This window comes from Sceloporus occidentalis, unplaced genomic scaffold (assembly GCF_023333645.1).
Source record: "Sceloporus occidentalis isolate IW3139 unplaced genomic scaffold, rSceOcc1.0.p SCAF_136, whole genome shotgun sequence".
In the NCBI taxonomy this organism is placed as follows: domain Eukaryota; kingdom Metazoa; phylum Chordata; class Lepidosauria; order Squamata; family Phrynosomatidae; genus Sceloporus; species Sceloporus occidentalis.
The window spans coordinates 2,105,731-2,126,629 of record NW_028317116.1 but is presented as its reverse complement, the minus strand read 5'-3'; the positions used below and the strand labels follow the sequence as shown (position 1 = coordinate 2,126,629).

Below are 20,899 nucleotides of genomic sequence, written 5' to 3'. Positions count from 1 at the left end.
ATACCTGGAAGCTATGATGTAATTAATTCTGTGTAGTTCTATAGGTGACCGCGTAGGTATCTGATTATGATGTAGGTGATTCACATATTTATTTTTAATTCCATGGAATAATTTGATAATGAAATGACCAGGAGTAATAGAACCTGCCCTGAATGTCGCATGATCATCCGACTCGGAAACTGTGACGGTAACGTTTGGTACTTCCGAGCGTCGGGACGCTGCTGCCCCCTATAGGATAGGTTTTCAAACACGATCAACAACGGGACTATCTGTACCGGGGATTGATCGTCTTTCTCGAAGAACGTGCGGAGCGCACACTTTATGTTAAATAAGATCCTCTGCTGCATCTAATGAATACTAATCGGGTTCTTGTTGAATGTATATCCGAGCGATAATAAAATGCCTCTCGCCAGATACACATCTGCAACATGCAATCAGGTTTTACAGATCCGTAAGTCTTAAGTGACAGCGCACTCGTAAATACAATGTATCAGGCACTATAGAATGAATAATTTATAGGAATACGGCTGATTCTCGCCAGAGGCAGCACAAGTCCCCTTTTTTCATATTTTTTTACGCATTTTGTGACAAACTGTTTTGTGCAGGACGGGGGCGGAGGCTTGGAAAGCGGTGATTTTACCATAACAACCAATTGGATGCTGTTGCCGATTGGATCGTTCTACTGGTTGCCGTGGTGAAAAAGACTGAATGTAAAAATTGCAGTTTATGCCACTGTGTTGTTGGTTGGATGATCATTTTGGTGAAAATTGTCAGCTTTATTGATTTCTGAGTTAAAAAGAACATTATTGCCTCAATATATTTTTCTAATGTAGCCCAGCTATAAAAATTCATATGTGCAGGGCCTACTTGATGCACGCTTTAGGGAGAAGTCCCATGGGGAAAAAACCTGGTTTTATCTAATTTTGTTCCAATAAACTCGCTTTTTCTGCAGACCTGGAGCCGCCGTTGCTGTCAGTCATGTGATATTTTGGGTGATTTTCCTGCTCAAACACCACACTGAGCTGATGCTTTATGGCAATGTTAATGAAGCCCTTTCTGCCATAGACTTTAATTAGTCAGAGAGTCTGACCGGGTGATTAAGACTGAGGCATTCCATTGTTTACCAGAAGACAGTATGATAAAAAGTCTTCTTTAGCCTCCAGTTTATACTCTTTTTTAATATGTATTGGTGTCATTCACATATCGGCCAACTCAGTGGCTCTAGTTTTTTATGGGCTCTTTGCAAGAAGACTTACGATGACCCATCTGTTATACAATTTATGGGAAGAATAATTTTACTTTTAGTAAGGAAGAGGGAATTCATGGTCATATGTTTTTCTTATTTTAAATTTCATGATGAATCTGTGTCTCACCTTTCCAATGTCCACTGAGGTTCCTTAGACCAATGGGTGCTTAAAGCAACTCCTAAACCTTTTTCGCTATCACCTTTGGGTCAATGCACTGAATAAGCCCCCAAAATGTTCAGTTTTTTTTCTCTTTAATTTAGATCTTATTAGAGGAATTATGGATGCGAGACAAAAATAGAACCAATATTTTATCTCAGCGAGCAGCCATTTAAACCTTATATCGTATTCAATAAAACGGTGGTGTTGACCTTCGCGCCGCATAGAGAGTCCATGTTGAGTTTGGGAAATTCTGCTTGTGACGCTCTGCTTGTCCTTTCAATTCCCTGCAGATAATTGCGATGATCCGTTGGCGTCCCCGCTGCCGCAGACAGCGTTTGACAGCTCTTCAAACCTCTTCTCTACCCACAGCCAGAGCTATGCAAAACTCAACAGCCAAGATGGTAAGATCGCGGTTTGAAGTGTCTGTCACAATCCTGGGGAGTTTTTGATGAATAATTCAACAGGTGTAGAATTGCTTAGCTAAAACCGTAAGAGTTATCACAAGCAAAAGGGATTTTACTCTACAAAAGTATTAAAATCTATGAATAATTACATATATAATGAAATAAATATAATTAAAGTAACTCCTTGAAATTCACCAGAATAAAAAAGCTACTTCAGAAACAAAAGCTGTTTTTTTTTGTGTGTTTTTTTTTTTGGCTCTTTACAAATAATTTTTGTGATAATATTGCAGTTGAGAAATTTATGGTCTCATGTACAATAATCTGTGATTTTTTTTAAGGGATGAAATTTTTTCGGACACAGTGTTATTTTTATTTGGTATTTTTTATAACATTTTATACAGGGAAATAGAGAAACAGATAGCAAAAAATGATCGAAAGACTATGGATAGATAGGTCCATGTGATGTAAAATGTATAAATAATAATAATAATAATAATAATAATAATAATAATAATAATAATGATTATTTTTTATGATTATTATGTAAAATTTTATATATAAATAATATAAGGTAAATGCATAGAATTAATTTGCACTTCTTTTACATTTGTGTAATTTGCGATGTCCATAAAGTTCATTGTTTATAAGTAACATTGTATCAAATGTATTAGGCGCTCTAAGGATTATTAAGTTTTCATTTCCTTTTCAAGGATAAATTACAAAAGTTTTGCAAAAATCTTGGTATCAGCAAAAAAAGACCTCTTTATACAAGTCTGTCCAGCCCCTTCAGGAAAACAGACAGATGTGAGAAGCTGTATAAAATAATCAGCATCCACAGCATTGTTGGGTCAGCGTTTGCTACTTTTTTCCATTGAATGTTGCAAATAAAATAATTGCGTGTTCAAAGCATTCTGGCCGGTCCCTGAGTGATTTTGTTCAGCTGAGTAAGAGCCTTTGATCAACACATTAAAGGAAAACTCGCTTTCTGTATTTGGATTCCTCCATCCTGGGCGGCATTAAAAAATCTATATATATATAAACAGTGCCACGTTCTGATCAATTACCTAAAATGCAAATATTTGTTTCAATAGTAGAGCATTCATCTTTAGGGTTAGTTCAAGAATCACTCTGTAAAAATAAATGTGTCTCATTTTTTAAATCTGTTATTTTAATTTTAATAATACAGTTTGTAGAGGGTGGTAGATAAGTGGAGCAGCCTCCCAGCAGAGGTGGTAGAGGGTAATACAGTGAGGGTATTAAACATGCATGGGATAGACACACAGCTCCTGAATCTAAGATGAGACCAACGACTGATTAAGGGTTGAGTCTTTACAGCAGGTGAAACAGATGGGGGCCGAATGGGGGCTGATATGCCAGATAATTCTAGGTTTTTAAGAATCAGCCTTGTGGAAGACATTTTTCTTTAGGAGAAAAAAATATTTTGAATCATGGGCTGAAGCTTTGTATTGATGTAAAATGATGTAGGGGTTAATTAGGAATAACCCTAGTTAAGTTATTGTATCTCTTCGGATTCTGTAGAATGTTAAATAAAGTCCATAAACCATTATTTACACTTTTTTTGTCGTCCTAGGAGCTGGTGGTTGGTCCCCGCTGGAATCGAACACACAGCAATGGCTTCAGGTGGATCTAGGAGAGAGATTCGATATCACAGGGGTCGCCACACAAGGCAGATCCAGAAGCTCGGACTGGGTCACGCGGTACAGCATCATGTTCAGCGACACGGGACGCAACTGGAAACCGTATCAACACGACAGCAGCGTCACGGTAGGGTCCTGGCCACGGCTAAAAAACATCATTTAAAAATGCATTCCAAACCAAATTCTATGCAAACTGAATAAATTGGGAGTCTGCTTAAAGATTTGTATTTGGGTTGTCCAGGAGCAAAACGCGTGGGGTGCCGGGTAGACCACAGATGTGCCACTTCCATGGATTGTTTATGCATTGAGAAGGGCCCGGCTTGGGGAGCCCCTTCCGTGAGTGTGCTATTGGATAGAAAAAAAAAACCAAAACCAGAAACTGAAATTGGTGCCCGATATCCTCATGCCGTGAGATGGACCTTTTTTAAATTCTGATCTCTCTACTAAAGCAAACAAAAATATTTCTGTGTTTTAATGCAAAAAAACCCCCTGTTTACGTGTTGAGTAAACATTTAAAAAATTTAATGTGAAATAATTCTGCTGAAGTTATAAATATGCAGCATTCGCTTCTCGTGTTTTAATGGACTTATTGATTATTAGCGGGGCTTCTTGTCACTTGCTGTCTGTGGAACGTGGAATTTATTATCCTTCATGAAGGATTTGTTGAAGTTGGAAATTTACAATGTATAGCAAAGTCAGTTTCTTATCTAGTTTCAAATTACCTACAATTCCTACTGTCACTGGTAAGAGGCACGGGACACACATACACACACATACACATACACACATGCATACACATACACACATACACACATACACACACATACACACATACATACATACACACATACATAGATACATACATGCATACATACACACATACACACATACACACACACATACATGCACACATACACACATACATATAAACACACATACACAGATACACACATACATACACATACACACATACATACACATACATACACATACACACATACACACATACACACATACATACATACACACATACATACATACATACATACATACACATACACACATACATACACATACATACACATACATACAAACACACACACACATACACACACACATACATGCACACATACACACATACATATAAACACACATACATAGATACACACATACATACACATACACACATACACACATACACACTACACACACATACATACATACACACATACATAGATACATACAAACACACACACACATACACACATGCATACATACATGCATACACACATACATAGATACATACTCATACACGAATACATATATACACACATACACACACACATACACACATACATAGATACACACATACACACACATACATAGATACATACAAACACACACGCATACACACACACATACATGCACACATACACACATACATATATATACACATACACATACACACATACATACACATACACACATACACACATACATACACACACACACACACACGGTCTTTCAAATGTGAAGGAATAAGAAGTTTTTTGGGTGTCTGTCTCCTCCTTCTGTTGTTTATCTACTTGATTTGCCGAGAAATTCCCAAATGTTGCAGATAAGAATACCCCTGACCTTTCCCGCCTTGCCCTGGAGTATTTGATACATATTGAATAATTTGTGTACCAAAGCTCTGTTTGATACATTTGATCTTTGTGGTCCATCCGTTCATGATAGTAGATGTGTCTCCAGGTGGCCGGGCCATTATAGAGGGAATTGATAGAAGGATTTAACTATACATTATATGGGGCCAGTTCAGACTTTCCTCCAGAAGACGCTCTCTGGAATTTAATGTATAAACTCTTCTGCAAATCTTGGCTTTAGTGAATATCCACCTTACGCTTCCTTCTCATAAACTGCGTGGCTGTCTGATTAAGATCCACAAAGACAACTTCAGATGCATTAACTACAAAGAAGTCATAATATCCTCCTGGGTAAAAGAAGGATAATGAGACCATATTTACAATAACCGAAGCAGCGTGACGAACCAGCTTAACAAAGTGCCGCGATTTGTGGTTTTGCACCTTTAGTCTCAAACCATCTGCCTGACGTGTCTTGGAAAAATCACACAAAGTGTCAGGAGATAAAGAATATCCCGAGTCTGCTTCACTCTGGCCGGATACAACGTTACCATCTGTTACTTATACATATGTATCTTTCTATACGCATCATTGGGGCTTTTAGGGCCGTAGAACCCTGCGATACCCTCAGCAAACATTCCGAACTCCTAGAAAGGAGGGGCATCAGGGGAGGAGAGAGGGGCATCAGGAGAGGAGAGAGGGGGAACGGGGCAGGAAAAAGGAGTATTGGGAGACAATGGAAGGGCATCAGAGGACAAAATAATTGCTTGGGGTTTTGGGGCCTAGGGAGGGACTGGCCAAACTAAACAGTGACAGTTGGGAAATGCGTGGACATATATACAAAGAGCTTAACCCGTTCTGATTTTTCTCTCATTATGTCTAATAAATCACACGATTCCATGAGTATAATTGTAAATGTGGATTATAAACTCCGGTGGAGAGAGTTCTCTCTCTCTGTTACAATGTATCTTATAGGTACTTTACACGGAATGCAGCAAATATGATGTCATCCGAAAGTCTAAGCTTTCTCAGAAAGTAGATTTCCAACATTTTCCACCAGAACTGAGATTAAAAGTAAAGATTTTTACATCCAAAACCCCAGGTGGTTCATGAAATATTACAAAATGAGGTGTCACCAATGCCCAAGGCTTACACCGCGGAGTTTCCTTACATCACAGTAATTAACAGGTAGACAGGCGCCAATGTTTTTACTGTTCCTGTAAAATTAAATACTTTTTAATTTTGCAAAAAACTCACGGGACTGCAAAGGAGTAAATTGTAAAAATGTTATTTATTAACTAAAAAAAAAAACATAGAAACTCAGAACCAGCCCCATTCAGCTAGTTGCGGTTTCTCCTGCTGTAACGACTCAAACCTTAATTAGTGGTTGGTCTCGTCTTAGATTCAGGAGCCGTATGTCTACCCATGCATGTTAAATACCCTCACCGTATTGCCCTCTACCACTTCTGCTGGGAGGCTGCTCCATGTATCTACCACCGTCTCAGTAAAGTAAAACTTCATCCCATTCCATCTCACCCTCTGATGGCATATGGTTTAAGACTGATCTCAGCTAACTGCACCGTCCTGTGTCTTTTCAGCCCATAAGCCATGTGTACACCAACACGCGGAAAGGGTATCCATCACGCGCATGCTTAGCATTTCTCCAGCTGTCAGCAGACACCCAGCACCAATTATAGATGCCATTTTCAAACTTGGCAGATCCAGTGCAAATAAAGTATTTTAAAATAGACTGAAAAGTGTACTTATCGGGCAGGGAGGCGAAAGAATCAAAAGTGTTTTGCTAAACAAATGCATCATTAATTTGCCCTCAGCAAACAGTTTCCAGAGATTAACCAACTTGTTTCACGGGAATAAGCGGCACAAACAGGAATTCCTTTTATATACGTGCAGTGTATATATAATGGTAAAGAGGTTTAAGTGCGACGTCCGGAGGGGGGAGGGGGGTTGGTAACAGATAAAGAACCATCACTGATGGATTAACCTGTAAAGATTTAGATTCATATATATTTATATATTGTATGTTTACATAATGTGTAAACAAGTGAATACATTATAGTACTTGATGCAAAATGAATTAACAGAATATCTCTCAATATCTCAATTAGCTGTAGAGGGGCACATTTGGTTTTAGGGGTGTGGTTAGAGGTATGGCTGGGGGGCGGGGTATTTGTGTAACTGGGTGGGGTATTTAGAAGAAGAATAATGGTTTTTATTTACCCGTTTAATTTATAAAGCCGTTTCCTGCTGTTTCTATACACATTATCGGGGCTTTTAGGGCTGTAGAACCCTGCGATCCCCTCATACCCAGCAAACATTCTCACCTCTTAGAGAAGTGGTGCAGTCACATAGCAACCAGCAAAACTTTGCTATTCTGATATTAACCAGAATTTATCGTTACGTCTATCCCCGGTGCATTTTTAAGGAAAAAAAGATTTATTTTTTTTCTCTGTACAGAAATTAAAAACTTGCAAGATGGCCCTGAGTGCAAAGTGTTGTCAGCTTTGATAAATGATTGTAGACGACTCTAATGTGTTTAAGATACAGTAACAATTCTGTATCTGTTACACTCCGGTGATGGTAGCACAATTTGGGCAATATCGACCATTGTGGGACCATGGCCTGGCTTGTTAAATATATATATTATTTCCCTGCCAATTATTTTATTCACCTTTTTTTTTCTTACCGAGCTCAGAGTAAAGCGAGTAAAACTTTGGCTTCTACCAGTGATTCATGAACAGGCTCGTGGGGCATTAAAACCTCATTTCCCATAGTGCATATATCAGAAGATTACCCATCACGTTCCTCAGCAAGATTTAGTAGGAATTAGTCAAATATCCTCTCGGTGCGTTTGTTCTAAAATCTCTTTCATAATTCATTTGCGGATGGAGGAATCAGGTTTTTCCGTCAGCTAATGAATTGCTTTCCATTATATATTGGGCACAAAGCCCCAAATCTGGGTCTTTCCAACGAACTGGAGCCAAAAGTCTCCTCTAGGACCAAGAGGTCCTTATGAAAGATATCTGAACCAATCAGCAACAATCAGTAACTTAATTGGGAGGAATAATCATAACAAGCAATTTGTATCCATCAGTTTCAGTTCTAGAGCAAAGTTGAGGGTTCTAGGTTCCCCAACCAGATATTTTCATTTCACATCAACCCTTCCGTTAACGGTTGTGATTTCTGTGGTTTCAGAGTAGATTAAAGAAGATCAAACCAATTGATTAATGGTTCCTGCCACCACATTCTTATCCTCAATTTAACCCTTTCACCAGATCGTCCGTCAAAAAACCTACAAATTTTTCCTGCCTGGATTCTGTAATTTAAACCATGATTTATTTTTTTTTATAGCTTTATCGTTCAGGGCTGGGTCCCTTAGATATTAAAACTGTAATACTTTGCAATACTAACATTCTGTTCCAAATATTATCGCTTAAAGCACTCTCCCGGCCTCTCAGTTATTTTAATTGATTCTACACAAACGTATAGCAGGACATGTTTTTATTTTTATTTTTTTTATTTTATATCTTGAGATTGATGTTTCTGCTTCCAATTTGCGGAACATATTTCCTTCAGCTCCTAAATTTGTTTTTCCTGCACGGCAACAAATAAGTCTAATAGCGGACTTATCATTAAGCCTTTAAAAAAATATACATAATGGTTTTCTGGGAGATGCTAGACAAAACTGTGAACATTTTTCATTAAAAGTACTGTTTTAAAATAAATAGTAGAACTGGAAAGATTAACGAGTCTGCGTAGGAATGAAAATATGAACATTTGTGTCAAAGCACCAAGTATTATTTTAGTTTACATATTAAACATGTTAAAAATGTTAATATTTGACTGTAAAATGTGCCTAGAAACCATTCAAAAAGTTAAAGGTCATGTGATCTTTTGGGGTACCCAAAATTACTTTCTGGGAAAAGCAGAGGAATTTGCTGAGTTGTTTTTTTTTCAGAATAATCAACATTTTCAAGATTTTATAAATAATTTCTGAAGCTCCCAAAAAGAGTTTGATTTGTCTAACTAAGCAAATGAAAAATTGATTTTGGTGAATCCAGAAAAAAAAGCCAGGGAACTCTCTCTATTAAATTAAAACACATTTTTAGTACATATTACTAAAATATGACTCATATGTACTAAAAAAAAAAGTGTTTTATTGTTTTAATTCACTAGAGATAGTTCTCTGCCTTTAATTTTTTTTTTCTGGATTCACTTTCTCCAAGGGATTCACCAAAATAAGACAAATGGTTATACCATGGGTAGAATTACTGGTCTAATTAGAATCTATCAGATAACTTCTATCCTGGAGCAAATCAGATTTTTTTAAATTTAATATTTAATATTTTTTTTTCAACTTTAACTGTGAAACATTGTAACAAGGTTAGAATAAATCTTGTTGCTAATTGATACAAATTTCAAGAACAAACGTGTAGAATATGATGTGGTTTTCTTTAAGCAAAGATTCCAGCAACACAAGGGGTGGCTTCCCGATATAACCTATATCGTAGGATTTTATAACATAATATTTCACATTATCGCCAAGATTTTCTGGCCCTCTGGTTCCTTCTGTGATCAAAGAGACGTAGGATGAGCTGGGTTATTATTACTCACTATTGCTATCTTCAAAGACATTACATGTATGTGTTCTCTCTTACTCTGGATATTATATATGATTAAATTTGTTACTTTTTGATGATAATCTGGAATTTATGTACCGTATCGCTCACACTATGGTCATGCAGAGCAGATTCACGCAACGTCTCTGATGATAATACTCATCTTGAGCTTAATACCAGATAACAGCAAAGAAATAAAGGTCCTAGAAAAAAACCAATGAATAAATCTGCCTGCGTGGGATGGAGAAAAAGCGATCCTGAACATAAGGCCCTGGGCCATGTCTGATTTGAATCTTTACGGCCAAAATAATAAGGCAGACTAGATGGGCCGAACGGTAATATTTGCCATCAAATTATATTAAACTTTTGTAAGTTTATAAGTGAAACGCGTTGGCAGACCTTCAAACATCTTTGGAAATACCAGTCTTCCTGAATGTAACAGGGACAAAAATGTTACATGGAGGAAAAAAAATAACAATAGAGAAAATGCATTTTATACATTATTATGTGTGTCTGTGGATGGATGAAGAGAAAATGATTGTATGCATTGTTTTCCCTCTGGCTGAATCTCCGGATTTAGCAATGCCTTTATACAGATCGCGGAGCTCTCCGCGCTGCGTGAAAACAAAAACAAGAAAAAACTTTTAGAAACAAATTAAATTAGAAAACATGCATAAGGGGGAAAGAAAGTTTAGCGAAAGCTGAAACTATTATAATACATATAAAAAAGGGCTTGCCACCCAACAGTGTATTCCCACTCAGGAACATCTCAGGATTTAGGCCTCTTGGGCCATTATAGAAGAAAGATCTCCATGTCAGTGTGACCCTACGCACCGGGACAGTGTAGAACCAAAACAAGGGGCAAATTTCATCTGCACAAGAGAATTGCCAAACCCAGACAATACCTTGCAGCCCTCAGGGGTCTTATCAGTAGGATCCGGTTGGTACCCCCCTAGAATCAAGAAAGCAAAGAGGTCCATGTATGAACCCACCTTCACACTTGTCATGAACCCCAAGGGATCCCGAAGGGCAAATTACCATGCAAACAAAAGGCTTGAGATTATCTCACCAACGATGATAAAAGTTTTTCCAGAGATACAGAGTATCTGTGGATGAAGTTTTTATTGGACTGATGGGGGACAAAGGTGTTCTACTGAGCGGACTTTTAAAAACATCAACTTTCACCATCACAGATTTTGGCATAACTATTTTTTAAATGAAAATCTGTTTAGGCTTGTGCTGAAATTGGAGATATTTGGGTTTAATTGTTCATTTGGGCTGAAATCTGCCTTAATGTTGGATACAATATGCGATCTTACATTTCAAGTATCTGTCATATCAACTTGGCCTTTGTAGAATATAAATAGCATGGATTTAATGCAAGAGAAGGCGCCTCAAGATGTAACTCATCTGTTCAGTAATTCCTTTCGTTATTTTCTCTCCTTTGGGTAAAAAAGCTTCATATTATTATTAATCACTAATGTATCCAGTCGTGGTAATACATCTGAAATAAATACCCCTCTGACCTCACCAGCTTTCAATCACGATGAAGCATCTGCTTGTTGTTTATACTCTCAAAGTACAAAGAATGACAATGTAGCGAGGTGCGACTTTTAACGCGTCATACAGTTGTCAATGAAGAGATATTAATTATATAGAAATATTATATATATACATTTTAGCAATGTTACAAAACTAATATTAACTCAAAATAAATTTCAAATGAACTTTCTGAGCCAATTCTCCGACGGACAGAGTTTAGGTTTTAAAATAGAACTTTGCGGGTTCTCAAACATATATAGGTATATTATATAAGTGTTACCTCTCGTAAAGCATTATTTTATATCAAGGTACGTTTGGCATTTCCAAAATATATTGAAAAAAATATTTATTTTTTTCAATAAAAAAAGAAAATTGCCAGAGAGCAAATTTCAGACGTTTTGGAAGGAATCCAGCCGGTAATTTGCTGCATGTAATACGTAGCTTATTTCTTGGCATTCTCTGTCTGCACTAAAAGGTTTACAATGTATTCAGTTTATGCAGTAAGAATGAACCTTGCACGGCACCGCGTAGCCTAATAACCCCTGAAAGGTGCCAATGGGTGCCTTGTATGCTTTAGCTCCTGCGGTCTGGGTAATTTCGCTGCTCTGTCTTCCAGTAAAACATCTCAGGTGATTGTCTCAGCGTGGAAACTTAAGACATCTCTATGAAAAATGCATCGTGCCGACGTGCATTGAACACCTATAGTTCCCATACAAAGTGCAGGATGTGGTTTTTTAATTTCCTGTAATTCCTTCAGAGCTGGCTTCATAGTCTAAAGAGAAAACTCTACAGTTCCAGTGATCCAAAAACATAGAACCCGCTGGCAGATCGGCGGTAAAGACTCAAACCTTAATCGTCTTAGATTCAGGAGCCGTATTCCTATCCCATGCATGTTTAAATTCCTTAACTGTATTACCCTCTCCGCTTCTGCGTGTTTGTGTTAGATTCTGGCCTCATGTTGAAACGTTTCTCCTTCTTTGCAACAAACTTTCCTTGTGTCCTTTGTTAAATCATTTTATGTATTTAAATGTTTCTATAAATGCTTTATACACTGTGTCACCAATAAAACCAACCATGTATATATACATACACGACCATTCAAGAGTTTGGGGTCATTCAGCTGTTTTCATGGAAAACAAGGAATTTTCTGGCTGTAACATAATTGCAAAAGGGTATCTAACGATAAATTAGCTTTTTAAACTTAAACTTGGATCAGCGAACACATCGTGCCATTGGAACACAGGAGTGATGGGAGTGATAAAGGGCCATTGGAACACAGGAGTGATGGGAGTGATAAAGGGCCATTGGAGCACAGGAGTGATGGGAGTGATAAAGGGCCATTGGAACACAGGAGTGATGGGAGTGATAAAGGGCCATTGGAACACAGGAGTGATGGGAGTGATTAAGGGCCATTGGAACACAGGAGTGATGGGAGTGATAAAGGGCCATTGGAACATAGGAGTGATGGGAGTGATAAAGGGCCATTGGAACACAGGAGTGGTGGGAGTGATAAAGAAACACAGTGTATCGTATGTATATACTTTCTATTACTTCAAGACAATATAAAAAGTCAAGATTATTCACTAAGCAGTTATTATTTAGAATGTATTATCATATATTGCAATAGCTTCAATTCCCTTTAAAATAAATATTAGACACTGGCGCTTTATATTCTGCGTGCTAATATGATTCATTATAATTTAGACCTATAGAACACTGATCTTATGAATATTTCTGCTAGAAAATGCAATATTCCTATTCATCTGTGATAGCTGTCAATCCGTCCATTGTTGAAAATACCTTTTTTAGCATTTTTTTTCCCACTGTATCTTTGCCAGAGGCAAGAATAATAATCTGAAGAAACAAGAGAATTTAATAGAGCTGTATTATAATTTCTGTTAAGGTGGAATGGATTGAGGCGAAATACCTTATCCTGTGCACCTGCCTTGCTGAGACTTTTCAAAATTAACACCCAAAAGGGTTCGCTGGGGGAATGGAAATAAATTAAAAAACAATAACTGAAACCGGCAGAAACACAGTACAGTGTCTCGGGTTATTTTATCTGAAACTGTCACCTGAACAATTGTATTTTTTGAGTCATAGACATTTTTAAAGATGTCAAAATTCATTTTCTTAAATATAAAATGTAATTAAGTATAAATATTAATATAAATGTGTATATATATATATATGCCAAGATACTTGTTAAAGATTTACAACTTTAAGTCGATTTTGATCTCTTCATTGCTTAGTTATTGGACTTAGAAAATCAGACTTTTGTTTCTTTTAACTCCACCCCCTGCTGCCTCTCCTAAAACCAGGAAGTGAACTTTAGTATGCTTCCTGCGCATGGGCTGTTTTGTATCCATTCTAGCAAAGAGAGCTTAGCTTCCATTGAAATAATGGGAGCAGTGGCAGCCAATTGCATGGCTTTCAGACTGGTTTTCAGCCAGCCTACTTGTAATTGGCTGTTGCTACTCCTAATATAATAGGAGTGGTACTGAGCATGTTCAGGAAGTGTACTTAGGTACACTTCCTACTTGGAGTAAAGCTATCCATAGGAGGAGTTTCACTTTTTTTTTTATATTCAATAACTGAAAAAAATACATTCTTCATTTTTTTGCAAGATTGCACATTAATTTATCTTAACCTAGCTAGCCTGTAAGAAAAATATAACAAAAAGATATATTTTTTTACATTAAACAAGCTTATTCCGAAGTGAAAAATGATGTTTAATTTTAGAGACAAAATGTCTTTTCTTTTTAATATAAAAATAATAATAAAAAAAAAAAAATAGAAACCAATGAACACTGCTTAAGGTGTTTGGTGCCTACAAAACGGAAGGTTTAATAATTGTAGGTCTTCGTAGCACGGAGAGGTTAATAATGGCCTCAAAGCACTAATATTAGGGACAAACCTGACATTATTATTCTCCGCAGAGCCTGAGCTATTTCATAATTGATCTCCCCCATCAAATTAATGCTAATTGATAATAATTAACTGGAGCTGAAAAGCATAGCTCTGCTCTATTTTAAACAAATTCGCGGAGTCCCTGAGCTTAAATAAATTATGGCAATGTCTATATTAGACAGTTATTAGCTTTAATATAATTGAAATTTGTATGTGAAAGCTTTGAGCGCTGGAAAATGCACCTCCTTAGAGACAAGAACATAGTGTAAATAGACTGAAAATACAAAGGAAGGAAAAACATACTTAATATCTGTGGGTAAAACAGAAATAGTGAGGGAGATCCAAACATGCGTGGATTAAAAGGATTCTGGTTTTCATCTATTATTAGGGAAATAAATGCAGGGAAATATAAGACATATAAAATGTAAACATTACCTGCATATGCTTCATGGCCCCAAATCCATGTGCCCCTTTGCTTTCCTCTCTGGTGCCCCCTCTTTCCTCTCTTGATTCCCCTTTCCTCTAGTGATGTCCCCCTTTCTTCCCCTGATTCCCCTCTCTTATCCCTGTGCCTGTCGTTCGTCCCCTGGTGCCCCTCTTTCAACCCGGATTTCTCTCTTTCCTCCCTCACTGCCTCCTCTCTTCTCCAGTGTGTCCCTCTTTCTTCCCCTGATTCCCTTCTTTCCTCCCCGATTCCCCTCTTCCCTCTTACGATGCTTTATGGTAATCCTAATGCAGTCTGTTCCTCCATAGACTTTCATTAATAGTCCCACTGGGTTATTAAAACCAAGCCATTCTATTGTTTCCCACAGGCAGTGTGATAAGGAGTCGGGGTGTTTGTCTAGTAGTGGGCTCATAAAACAGAGCGAGAACTCATACAAAACATTAAAACAACAAAAAAACTGGTTTAAGAAAGACAACAGCCCAATATTTTGGAAAACGAATCAATATCAATGAATCTAATTAATAAGGATTTTTTTTTTAAATAGTGGGAGGTCCGCTTTAAGGTGGTTAAAAAAAGAGTACATAAAATAAGTAAAATCTGGAAAGCAGGTGGACTTCTGCGAGCGTGATGTTTAACGTGAAGTAACCTTTCCTTTTGCGTTCCAGAATAAAAGGTCAGGTCCTGATATATTCATTGTTCAACTCTATATCAACCATACACTTCTGTCTCGGCTTTTTCTATATAATGAGTCCTCGGAGATCCTGATAAAGAAAAACAGGCCTCATCAATTTCGCTAATGACTCCTTGGGAAGATATCCTGTTGTATTTAGGACTTTTTTAACAACATTTCCATTTCTGAACTGCCAAAGCCCCTGCTGGGGGAATTTATGGCGGCTTTCATAAAGAAAAATTAGGTGAAATCTCAAGGACAGGGGATAAGAGTTATTAAAATGGAAGGAAAGGTTCCTTCTTTGTGCTGAAATATTATTGGGGTGATTAAGATAAAAAAAGGAGAAAAATCTACTCCAAAAGGTGGGTTTTAATTTTATTTTCAAATTATTTGCCCCTCATTCTGATCCTTACGGTACAAAGTAAGACCTTTGGAGGCACAAATGGCACTGGATGGAGGCATCCAAAAAGACGAGACCGACGACTGATTAAGGGTTTGAGTCTTTAGAGAAACGGGCTGGCTAGACGGGGGCCGAACGGGACCTATAGAGAAATGGGCTGACTAGACGGGGGGCCGAATGGGGCCAATCTGCCGACGGATTCCGCTTAGAGGAGTCCTTTGTGGCAGATCACTAGGGCCATTTTTGCAACAATGGGCCACCTTGTTGACCGCCAAGCTGGATTATGATAATGGCTTTTTTACATAAGACGATGCTTGATGATCCATTTCCGTTTCCTAACAAAATTCTACAAAATAAACGCTTTGATCATGCTGAATAAAACAAGCACCATTAAGATGTTTAGAAAATACTATGCAGGTGGCACTGAATGCTCTTCCCAACCGATGTGTAAATGTTTCAACAAGTTGCTCGCATTCAGTTTCTTTGTTGCCCTCGGAAAAGCTCTTTGTATCAACTGATCGACGATTTCTTGAGATAATCTTAATTATCAGCCGGATCTCCTCAAATGACCCGATTTCGTGGAGTAAAGTCTTGCATTATCTGCGTATATAGAAATAAATGATCCGTTTTCCGTAACCGGCACAAAGCCCGTGTGATACATTGTATACAGCGCTCTACTGCCGCAATCAAAGGGTTACGTTAACCCTGAACAAGTTCTTTATTTCAGTCCTCATTTTTCACATTAATTGTACCTGCCTGTCTCCTAAATGAATACGACAAGACTGTCTCTCCGAGCTTGTTAGCCAGCTGATGAAAATGTCTATTTTTATAATTTACTTTGTCATGTGACCCCTGCTAAATGGGGTTTCTGATCCGTACCAGAATATGCCAAGCATCTTAACTTGGATTAAAAATAAATTAAGTTCCAGAGTTCCGCATTCTTAATTATGATCAATTAATAATTTATTAGAACACATTATGGTTCAATTTCAAATTTTAATCTTCATAACTCATCCTGTTATTATAGCCCAGCAACTGGGCCAAATAAATGGATCTTGGCATTAGTAAATATTAATGATCAACAGACTGGTTAACGTACTTTGCTTTTGCAAACCACATTTAATATGATTATTTTATATTTAATTTTTTCAGCTGCTATGGCAACAAATCTAGCTTATCGATACACTCTACTGTAGAACTCCTGAATATAAGATTGGGGAATAAATTAATTAATTTTATGGGGAGGTTGAGTGTCCTGTACTAATAGAAGTGATTTCGTCTAAGGCTATGTTTAGTTATAAACGAGTTAAAATTTGCATAATTTATATAAATAAAAATTTATATAATACTGACCTCCCCTAAAGTGTATTATGAGTTATTTTAATTATTATTATTATTAATATTATTTATAATATTTTTTTAATTATTTTTGTTTAATTATATCAAATGCTCTCCATAAAATAAAAAGTGCCTAGTTTAGGACAAATTTCATTAAATTTAGCCTTAAGTGGAAATTGCGCTTTTTGCTTTCCATTGCTAAACCGCAGGCTTAAAATCAGGCCCGGACTGGCCATCGGGCAAACCGGGCGTTTGCCCGGTGGGCCGGGCCAGATTGACTTAGGGGCTGATGGAGCTGCAGCTCCAGGCCCCTACCTTAAAATAGGCCCAGTCAGGACCGAACTGACTGGGCCTATGGGGCCTCTACGGCCGCATTAACGCAGGGCATAAGGGGCACCTGCCCCTTAAGCCCGCCGCAACTGCGACCGGGTCCGCCACTCTAAGGGGTCGGGAAGCCCCCACCAGGGCCGGCCTTACGGGTGTGCGGCCGCACAGGGTTTAAATTAAAACATCGGGGTTTGTTTTTTTTTACTTTATTTAACATCCTCCATGTTAAATAAACTTTTTGTTAACTTTATTTAACATGGAGGATGTTAAATAAAGTAAAAAAAAAACCCCGATGTTTTAATGTAAGCCCTGTGCGGCCGCAGACTGCTAAGGCCGGCCCTGGTGGGGGCTTCCCGGCCCCTTAGAGGGGCGGACCCGGTCGCAGTCAGTCCGGTCCTGCCGCGGGCCCGGCCGCAGTTGCTGCTTGCTCCGGCAACAAGGTAAGTAGGGTGAGGGAGGGGGGTGCAGTGAGAAGGTGCAGAGGGGGGTCAGATAGTGAGAAATGGGGAGAGGGGATAGATAGTGAGAGGGGGTACATAGTGAAAAGGGGGAACAGTGAGAAGGGGCAGATAAGATGGGGAGAGGGGGTAGTGTGAATACGTATGAGAATGAATGAATAAATGTGTGGATGAATTGTGTGAATGCGTATGACAATTAATGAATTCATGTGTGGATGAATTGCTTGAATGATTTGTGAGACTGCATTAATGAATGTGTTAATGATTTGTGTGAATGAGTAAATGCAAAGATGGTACATGAAGGGTGGGCTTTAACAATAAATAAATAAATAAATATGGGCTGCTCGGGCTTAAATGCCCGGGCCTATTTTTTGTCCCAGTCCGGGCCTGCTTAAAATACATTTCTACCAATGTTTGAATAGAAAAAGAATTATAAAAAGGCTTTTGTTACATTAGACAAAGTTCAAAACGGTGAACGCTTTAAAATTCATACTTAATTTTCAACAAGGTCAATACACTTGTTTTATTCTTTAGAGACAGATAAAATTCCAAAGTCGTTTTCCACATATAATTGTTTCATGTTTAAAATTCTAAATGAGTGCAAATATACGGCTCTCATATATTTATAGAAAGTTCTACAGCTCATTTAAATTAAAGTGAATCACTTTAAAAATCCATTCCGTCTCAAATACATCGGTCCCCGTAGTCACTGAAACCTTACTTACCGGACTACTAACAAATTGCGATGTTTTTAATGGATTTCCTAAGTACGGCAGAAAGAAATTAACACGTTTTTAACGACATTAGACTCATTTACTAACTACTTACTCTTCACAGGTGATGCCATAGAATGTTATACTATCCTCATTGCTGTAAGAAGAGGGTATTCTATCTTATGATGTAATGGAGGTTTATATTAACGGACTTATCTCATGATGTCATACAGTTTCATATAGATCTGCTTGTCTTTGAATGTAACAGAATGTTATACTTACCTCCTTAATGATGATGTAATATTTATATATTATATAACATTAGAAATTTCTAGCATACTCTCATTATGATGTCACGGAATAGAGTACTAACTTATTATAAGCTGGTATCCAACCCTACCTATGTGATGATGTAATGTATACCTCCCAACTGTCGGTGTGGGGATCATGGGCCAGTTGGGGAGATCTTCTGATCGCCTCCAGGACAGCCCAGTATGCTCTTACTCAATGGAGGTCTGTGCTGTTGAAGACACAACTTGTCAGGTAACGTATGTGGGTGACCACGCCTCTACCCCACCCACTCCAACTATAGTCTCCTCCCACCATGTTCTCTAGCCACACCCACAGTGCAGGTGTTCCAATTTGGGCACCAGAATTTTGGGGGGCTATGGTAAAGATACAAAGGTGTCCATGTATCAAAGAACCCAGAGTTGGTAAATTGGGTTGGGTTCGGAGAACAAATTTTAACAACTAACTGAGTTGCCTTTTTGACGTAAAAAAATAATAACATCTCCTGTCGACCTTATTGTCTCAAATTTGCCAAGCTGAATTTAATGCTGGAGATAAAGTTATCACAAGTAATTGAATTTTAAAAAAATGGAAACAAATGGAATATCTTCATATAGATCGCACTGGAAAAACTAGATATAAAGAAAATAACAAGCGATATAATATTTCTTTCTTTTTATCTCATTTTTACTTAATTTCAAAACTACAAGTAACAATGTTTAAGCCATTATTAACCTATCCATAAAACTTTCTACTTGTCCCCACATGGTCCTAAAAATTCCATTGCACCGTCTCATGTGTGGTTACGCAGGAAAAATTAGGTACTTTTACAAATATCATGGGAAGAAAAAACTATTTAAAAAAAAACAAAAAAAACCCTAAATTGTCTCGGCTGTGCAGAAGGCCTTGATTTTGATCCGTCTCTAATGAGATGAGTCAGGCACCTGTGGCATTTTTCATGTTCATGTTTATTTCGCTCGAACACCAAGCGAGGGCTGTTCGGCTGATTAAAGTAACCATTTCAAATGGTTCTGGGAGATAAAAAAAGATTCTGCTCTGCTGGGATCGGGTGAAGTGCCGCCAGGAGCTTGTGAATTTGCTCAACTTGTAATCAGATATCAACAGAACAACACGCGGAATGTTTGAAGTTGACTTTTGATCAATAAGACGTGAAATGCATCAGTCGTGAGGAACACGTTGTGAGCGCAGAGGTCCCATAGTTGGAGTGCCTCACTAATAGGACCCCGGTGTCTGGAGGTCTAACTGAGACATCAGAGAAAGGAAAAATAGGGAAAATGAAACATTTTGCAGGAGTTTTTGACATTATGATGTGAAAAAAATAATTTTGTTGCCATCGCATGATCTCTGGTATGGAAGATAAAGGTGGCTAGAAGTGTCAGGTCTACCCAAGTCTACCCAACTTCTGGTCAACCTTTCCTACAATTGTTGGGTCTAAATATATGAGTTTGATACACATCTGCATAATATGCTCCAAACTTCATGGTTGCCAAGGAAATACTGATTAAAGGTTGTAAAATAACTTTTAGGTTTGAAGAGCCAACCTGGTGGAAGAAGCTCCCCGAGGCCCAGCTTCATTGACAAACAACACAAGTATCAATTTGCCTTGTTCCTTAGATTTTTATTGGGCAAATGTTCTCATACGTCTGCATAACTAACTTTAGGCAATATGCGCGCTAAAAGCATGAGCAAGGAATGGTTAATTGTGACCAGTTTTTTCCCCACTTTTTTTTTGTTATATTTAGAACCCTTATGTGTGGTTAACTTCTTGAAGGTGCGAAGGAAGGAAGTTTGAGTTGATCTACACAAGTTCAGAATTAGTAAAAAATTATTTTTGATGACCGAATTTTCTTTTTTTGAAAGTTTTATGGCATTTACAGGTTAAAGGTCAGATGAAAAACAAAAGTGCAAGTTATAGCTCGGCGATGTAGCATAGGGGCTCTACCACGTCCCAGCTCATCCGACGAGGAGGAACGCAAGCTGGAACCGAGTCGCTTTAAATGATAATAGTCTAGTGCCGTTTTATATTTTTGCTACCGTCCTTA

The 20,899-nt window shown here is 37.9% G+C and overlaps 1 protein-coding gene across 1 annotated transcript in view; it reads left to right on the top strand.

Moving 5' to 3' along the window:
* The first annotated feature begins 1,637 nt into the window (after window positions 1–1,637).
* Window positions 1,638–20,899, top strand: part of LOC149281308 (contactin-associated protein-like 5) — a 105,921-nt gene continuing 86,659 nt past the window's right edge. The window contains exons 1-3 of the mRNA XM_089499492.1: window positions 1,638–1,662; window positions 1,697–1,807; window positions 3,402–3,595. Coding sequence (XP_089355618.1) covers window positions 1,638–1,662; window positions 1,697–1,807; window positions 3,402–3,595 — 330 coding nt within the window. The remainder of the gene's footprint in view (window positions 1,663–1,696; window positions 1,808–3,401; window positions 3,596–20,899) is intronic.